Source organism: Centruroides sculpturatus, unplaced genomic scaffold (genome assembly GCF_000671375.1).
Source record: "Centruroides sculpturatus isolate CEXI.00-Female unplaced genomic scaffold, Cexi_2.0 scaffold109, whole genome shotgun sequence".
In the NCBI taxonomy this organism is placed as follows: domain Eukaryota; kingdom Metazoa; phylum Arthropoda; class Arachnida; order Scorpiones; family Buthidae; genus Centruroides; species Centruroides sculpturatus.
In genome coordinates, this window is record NW_019384440.1 from 428779 (window position 1) to 436932 (window position 8154).

The 8154-nt window shown below is 31.7% G+C and overlaps 1 protein-coding gene across 4 annotated transcripts in view; it reads left to right on the forward strand.

Annotated features, from left to right (window-relative positions):
• Positions 1 to 8154, forward strand: part of LOC111620126 (rootletin-like) — a 53760-nt gene that overhangs the window by 38473 nt on the left and 7133 nt on the right. For all 4 annotated transcript variants that reach the window (XM_023361985.1, XM_023361986.1, XM_023361988.1 and 1 more), the window contains 4 exons: positions 508 to 647; positions 3846 to 3975; positions 4462 to 4638; positions 4726 to 4857. In XM_023361985.1, the coding sequence (XP_023217753.1) occupies positions 508 to 647; positions 3846 to 3975; positions 4462 to 4638; positions 4726 to 4857 (579 nt within the window). The remainder of the gene's footprint in view (positions 1 to 507; positions 648 to 3845; positions 3976 to 4461; positions 4639 to 4725; positions 4858 to 8154) is intronic.

Below are 8154 nucleotides of genomic sequence, written 5' to 3' on the forward strand. Positions count from 1 at the left end.
ATTGGTATGAAATTAACATGTACATGAATTTGCACATATCTAAATAATAGAATTTTTGTAAAAGTATTATGAGTTTTATGGCACAGCAATAATCAATGATGCTTGTCATTTTCAATAACTTAAATTTTATATACAGTAGAATCCTGCAAACCTAAATAGTATATGATATTAATTAAAGTAATATTTACAAGGTGTTCCATATAAATCTGGCCCCATTGAGTAAATAATTGTAATCCTAATATTAGAAAAAAAGAGAGAAATGAGATGAGAAACTCATTGAAAATATAGTTTTATTCACAAAAAATTATGGAAACTTGCATAATCAATGCTTTATTATTTAAGATAGCCTGGTTTTACATGGGACATTCTGCATTTTCATGTGATAACAATAAATATTTTAAAACTGTTCTCAATTTTTTGATTAAGTTTTACTTAATCTGAAATTTGATGTTTCATAATTTTGAAAAATTTGACATTCTTTAATGTATTGTTTTATTATTATTGCAGATAACTGATCTAAATTCTTCTTTGAATAAGAGCCAAAGTACAAAGCACTCTCTTCAAGATCAACTTCTTCATTTACAGCATAATATGACAGAATATGAACAACAGAAAATAACTTTAGAACAGACTGTCGACAGGAATCGGTAAATTTAATTTTTTAAAAATTTTCAAATGTGAAATGCAAAGTAATAATAAAATGTAAGGTGTTAAATTATACAAAACATGAACAATCATAGGAATTCGTGGAAATGTTGAATCCAGACAAACATCTTTTAGCAAAATATTTTTATAAATAAATTTTAAAATATCACTGGAAAACTTAATCATAGAATTTAATGGATAAATACAGTTAAAATTTAATAAAGTTCAAACTAAAATATATTACAATAAAAGTTATTTCTGAAACAAAAAGATAGTTTCTACAAATAGAGTTTTTTGATAAGCCAGTTTGGCTTATCAAAAAGTAAATATTTATAGGATGATAAGCATTCAATAGAAATGAGCTCTTTCAAATGGTGAGGGACCTCTCAGAAAATAAGATTCAAAAATGGTACAATTTTTTTAAAGCAAAATTGATCATGGAATATCTCCAAAACAGGATAATCTCAAAAGCTTAAATGACAACTACTTATTCAACAATTCTACAAAAGAAGGGCTTTCTAAAATCATTCTTCAGGAATTACAGTTGTCAAAACTTAGAAAAAAATTTCGAACTTTGAGTGCAACTGATAAGAAGAATAATTGAACTTGTTCCTTAATATTTTCAGATTTTGAACTAACCAAGCCACTGAAGAGCTGTGCCAATTTTTAGAAAAAAAAATTTTTGTAGTTATTGAACTGCAGCATATCAAAATTGGAAAAAGTTTTGAATGGCCTTTGCAACATTTTGATCACCTCCACTTAAGGGGCTCCTACAGTTGTGGTATTGTATATTGAGGTCTAAGATTTGCAAAACTTCCTTTAAGCAGTTGAGACAGCTAACACCAAATCTGAGAAAAAATTGGAGATGGTCAGATGGGGACAACTGGTCTAGTTGGCATGGAATCATTCACAGTGAGTCTTCTCTGCATGATAAGGGCATGCAGAGAAGCCTCATATAATTTCACTATTCTTTATCATGCTGTCCAGTCACTTTCTCTTTGAATATTTTAACTGGATAAAAATCTTTTGTACTGATCTTAAAATGCTCTTTGACTTTTTAATTTAAACTGCCATTATTTTCCATAGAACCTGAGATTGGATTTGCCCATACAAAGGGAGTTGCAAGTGCATGGCATCCAAACTAACAAATAGTCTAGTACGAATTACCTATACTCCACTGTAATTTTTTGTAATTATTAGTTTGCTTCTGCTTTGATTGTGTATATACCCTATATATAAGGACCTTGAAAAAGTTCTCGCTGTTTTCCAACAGATGGCATTACCAGAACCACGTGTGTTTATTTTTAGATGGTGATGCATCTGTAAGGAAGTACAATAAGCGACCTTGAAATTCAGTATATATCATTTCACCGAAGTGTAAACAACTTATTATTTCATTGTGTTAAACATGTCTAGTTTCGTGCCAAAAAAAGAGTATTTGCGGGGAATTTTATTGCACTATTTTATTCAAAAAAAATCTGCAGCTGAAGCACACAGAATTCTTGTTGAGACTTACGGCGACCATGCTCTATCGGAAACAACATGCAGAGATTGGTTTAGACGCTTCAAAAATAATGATTTTGATGTTGAAGATAAAGAACGATCTGGTGCACCAAAAAAGTTTGAAGACAAGGAATTAGAGGCATTACTTCACGAAGACTCATGTCAGACATTAGCTGAACTTGCAGAATCATTAGGAGTTGATCACACAACAGTTTCGAAACGTTTAAAAGGATTAGGAATGATTCAAAAGCCAAGGACATTGGGTGCTGTACGAGTTGAAGCCGAGAGACTTCGAATGGCGTCTTTTCACATGTGAACAGCTGCTTCAACGGCAGAAAAGGAAAGGTTTTCTGCATCGTATCGTGACAGGCAACGAAAAATGGATACACTATGATAACCCTAAGCGTAGAAAATCGTGGGGTAAGCCCGGCCATGCATCAACTTTGTCAGCAAGGCCGAATATCCATGGTTCGAAGCTTTTGCTCTGCATTTGGTGGGACCAGCTAGGTGTAGTTTATTACAAGCTGCTCAAACCAAATAAAACTATCACGGGAGATTGCTATCGACTACAATTGATGCGTTTGAGCCAAGCATTGAAGGAAAAACGGCCGCTATATGAGCAGAGACACGACAAAGTGATTTTGCAACATGACAATGCTCGGCCACATGTTGCACAACCGGTGAAAACGTACTTGGAAACGCTTAAATGGGAAGTCCTACCCCACCCGCTGTATTCATCAGACATCACCTCTTCCGATTATCACTTGTTTCAGTCAATGGCACATGGCCTGGCTGAGCAGCACTTCCATTCTTATGAAGATGCCAAAAAATGGGTTGATTCTTGGATAGCCTCAAAAGACGTGTCGTTTTTCCGACGTGGAATTCAAATGCTGCCAGAACGATGGGAGAAAGTAGTGGCTAGTGATGGACAATACTTTCAGTGACGTGTTTATTACGACTTTTTTTAAATAAAGTGTTAATTTTCACAAAAAAACAGTGAGAACTTATTCAAGGTCCTTATACAAAAAGTACATAATAATATTTTGATTCACAAAGATTACTAATTTATAATATTTTAATTTTTTGTTTATCATTATCAATACTTGCAAACGATAATTAATGGTAGAGGTAAATTTACTTACTTATTAAATTTAGTGAGGTAATTCCCAAAAAATAAATTGACTTGAATTTTGAAGTAAAGATAATGCTTATTTTTTTGAGTCCAAAACTGTTTATAGTAGATGATAGTTACAATGATAATTTTTTTAAAATTGTTTCTTCATATTTTGCTAATTTTGAAACACCAAATTCAGTTTTTAAATCTTTTGTGAAGAATAATTCAATTAATTTGTAAATAATTAAAAAATTACTGTTTTTGAATTTATAATCAAAACTTGATTCAACAATTGATTTCTGTTTTTCTCCATGTCTACTTTGGACTTTGTTTATTAATTTTCACCAGGTGAAAATATAGATATTTTGTTTTGATTTTTGTGTCTAAGATCTCCTCTATTTGTTGTACAGAAACTACACTAGTGTAATTTAAGTCCTATTAATAAACAAAGTCCAAAGTAGACAAAGATAAAAACAGAAATCAATAAAAGTAAGGACATAGAGGCAAAAAGAATTGATTCTACTATGTTTTAATTGAATTTTTACTGCATTTTTATTAATAATAATATATTATTATTATTTAGGCAAAAGTTATTAGATTTAAAACAACAAAATAGAAGTATGTCAACAAAAATTGAACAATTACAAAATGAAATTGAAAGTTACAAAATACAGGAATCAGAATTTCAAACTCAATTAAATAAATATTATAAGGTAAGAAAATATTTTGTTATGTGTGTGTGTGTATATATATATAATATGTAATATATCTATTATATTTATTTTATCTGGATTCTTTATTTAGAAAAAAATGTATAACAGACAGACTTAAATTACTATATGTAGTATTTACAAATAAAGCTTTGTACAATTATGATAAATAGTTTCAATATTTTAAATTACATTTTTAATGAATGTTTTGTTATTTTAATGTTTGCTTCCTGTATTGATTCCTTTAGCATAAAAATATATGCATCATCTTGTAGCATATGCTAGAATATAGACCATTCCTTGACACTGTACTAGTGACACATAGCATATTAGTGAAATAAATGTACATGCATTTATTTTGCTAATGTAGTATCGTCAGTTGTAATTAACAAATTCCTCTGATAATTACACATAATTCAGAAGTTGCACCTCTTGTAATTTTGTTTCAAAGTATTTTAAACTGTATTATTTTGTTACTTTAATTTGCAGTTATTGAATCAACGTGATACAAACACAGAAAATTCATATCAGGTTAAGAAATTGCAACAAGAAAACCAAAACCTGAAAGAACAAGTTGCAAAACTACAGCACACATTTTTTGAGGTTGAAGATGAAAAAAATAAATTAGAGAAATTACAGTTACGTTTGGAAAAATCTTTAGAAAAGGTAATTTTAAATTTAATAATTAATAGTAATAATAGAAAAATAATTTTAAATATAAATTAAATTTTGCATCTGTTTGATTTTTTAAAGATTGAGAAGGATCGAATGAAATCTGAAGAAACATTGAATAGATCTTTTTTGGAAAAATCATCATTAAATCGGTCATTGTCTGCTTTAGAAATGGAAAACAAAGAGCTTCAAAGGAAAGTCCAGAGTTTACAAGTTAGTACAATTTTATATATCTTTTTTATTTGGTATTCTTCCATTTAAATATTTTGCTAAAATAATTAATTGTAAACTGCATTTTTTTCATAAAAAAATTCTCATCTGCTTTTATCCAATTTTATGTGTAAAATAATGTAATGACATACTAATTTTGCAACATGAGTATTGCTGCCTTGAAAGATTTTAAGACATGTTTTCTTATGCCATAATACAACTTAAAATGTTTTGAAGATAAGTCAAAAAAAATTTTTTAGGATACAGAGCTAAAAGTAAAAGATATTGGCACTTCATATCACATGCAATTAAATTTTCTTGACAATTTAGCTGGTAATATTTTTTGCTTTTAATTATAAGGACCTTGAATAAGTTCTCACTGTTTTTTTGTGAAAATTAACACTTTATTTTAAAAAAGTTGTAATAAACACGTCACTGAAAGTATTGTCCATCGCTAGCCACTACTTTCTCCCATCGTTCTGGCAGCATTTGAATTCCACGTCGGAAAAACGACACATCTTTTGAGGTTATCCAAGAATCAACCCATTTTTTGGCATCTTCATAAGAATGGAAGTGCTGCTCAGCCAGGCCATGTGCCATCGATCGGAACAAGTGATAATCCGAAGGGGCGATGTCTGGTGAATACGGCGGGTGGGGTAGGACTTCCCATTTAAGCGTTTCCAAGTACGTTTTCACCGGTTGTGCAACATGTGGCCGAGCATTGTCATGTTGCAAAATCACTTTGTCGTGTCTCTGCTCATATAGCGGCCGTTTTTCCTTCAATGCTTGGCTCAAACGCATCAATTGTAGTCGATAGCGATCTCCCGTGATAGTTTCGTTTGGTTTGAGCAGCTCGTAATAAACTACACCTAGCTGATCCCACCAAATGCAGAGCAGAAGCTTCGAACCATGGATATTCGGCCTTGCTGACGATGTTGATGCATGACCGGGCTTACCCCACGATTTTCTACGCTTAGGGTTATCGTAGTGTATCCATTTTTCGTCACCCGTCACGATACGATGCAGAAAACCTTTCCTTTTCTGCCGTTGAAGCAGCTGTTCACATGTGAAAAGACGCCGTTCGACATCTCTCGGCTTCAACTCGTACGGCACCCAATGTCCTTGCTTTTGAATCATTCCTAATCCTTTTAAACGTTTCGAAACTGTTGTGTGATCAACTCCTAATGATTCTGCAAGTTCAGCTAGCGTCTGACATGAGTCTTCATGAAGTAATGCCTCTAATTCCTTGTCTTCAAACTTTTTTGGTGCACCAGATCGTTCTTTATCTTCAACATCAAAATCATTATTTTTGAAGCGTCTAAACCAATCTCTGCATGTTGTTTCCGACAGAGCATGGTCGCCGTAAGTCTCAACAAGAATTCTGTGTGCTTCAGCTGCAGATTTTTTTTGAATAAAATAGTGCAATAAAATTCCCCGCAAATACTCTTTTTTTGGCACGAAATTAGACATGTTTAACACAATGAAAAAATAAGTTGTTTACACTTCAGTGAAATGATATATACTGAATTTCAAGGTCGCTTATTGTACTTCCTTACAGATGCGTCACCATCTAAAAATAAACACACGTGGTTCTGGTAATGCCATCTGTTGGAAAACAGCGAGAACTTATTCAAGGTCCTTATACTTTGCCATCTTGTAGGCTTTAGGAAGATTTTTCTATTCCTATTGCCATTGTGTGTGTGATCAGGATGGTGATGAGGTCTGGATTCAACATATCTCAGTGCATCATGTAGGATTTTCATAAAATTCCTATATGATGCACTGAGCTTGAGTTTGAATCCAGAATAATATCCAAGTCTTTCACAACAATATTCACCATCTCAAATTAAATCTAGAATAAGACTTAGATTGGACATTCATTTAAAATTCATATTCACCATGCATTAATTCTAGAGTTGGAATATATCAAAACATGGATATATTCCATTTTTTATAGTAATTGTTAAGCTTTTGCAAGAATTTGAAAGTAATTAAACATTTTTATTCTTCTGCTCAATTTTTTTTTACAAAAAATAAAAATTTTAGTGTTATGATTTGAAGGTAACTGTTATATTCTGTATTATTAAAATAAGTTTCAAAGTTACAGCAATGGATTCTAAGGCAAAAGAAACACTAAAGTGTGATTTTAAGGTTTAGTAGACATGTCATGATTCATTCAGGGAGCTTGTACTATAGCTGTGGAGTTTGTAATCCAGCATTAGATTGAGTTGATAAATACAAACATTTGAAGCAACTCTTAATCCAAGATCTTGAGCCAGTAACTGTAGATTATGAAATTTTTAATTTGAAATGTTGTTGGTGAATACAGCCATCAGAGTGGCAAGTACAGTACATCCTACAGTAGTTACATCAACTGTTTGGTCATTACTAGCAATGTACAGTAGTAATAAACTGAAGAGTCAGCATTGATAACTTTTACTTTCCCTACAGTACAGAATATAACAGCCAGGAAAATACTGTGATCAGTCAAATTTTGACACCCTTCTGTTTGTTGCATTTCTCAACATTTTGAGAATCCAGGAACCCAAAAATTAAAAAAAAAACCTTGAAAAATAGAGCCAACATACACTCAAGTTTCTACTGTATATCTCGGGACTGGAGAAACTGAAAATTTTAAAACTTGGCAGAATCAATGCTCCATATATAAAAATAACTTTTATATTTTGGTGATTAAACGTTGAGGGGATCATGTGGGATCCCCTCAACTTTTACTAATGAAAATTTTACTTGTTAATAGAGAGGTTACGGCTGACATTTTTATTGCAAAAACGTGAACATTGGATGTCCAGCGCTGCCTTCCTATAAGCCTAGAAGTCTGACAATGGCATTTGGAACATCAGTGGAATCATGCTCGATGTTCCAAACCCCATTGTCAAACTTCTAGGCTTACAGGAAGACAGTGCTGAACATCTGACATTCACATTTTCACAATGAAAATGTTGGCTGCAACCACTATTATATACAATTTCTTTAAAACTCACTCTTACTCCAAAAATAAGCTTTTTATAATAATTTAAAGTTGTGTGTTGCACTATCTGTTAAAAAATTATTTTTTAATAAAAGCTCATAAAACTGTATTGAGTGCTGAGAAAGTTTTGCATGAGTCCTTACCAGTCTTTTTTAAGATATTGCTATTCACATGGAAAATTTTGTAAAATTTCTAGACTAGTGCAAAGAAAAAAGAAATTAAAGCTCACAGTCCTGATTGTGTTATGTTATGACACAACCAATTATTGCAATTTTCTTAAAAATTTTCACAAAAAAAAAAAAAAAAAAAAA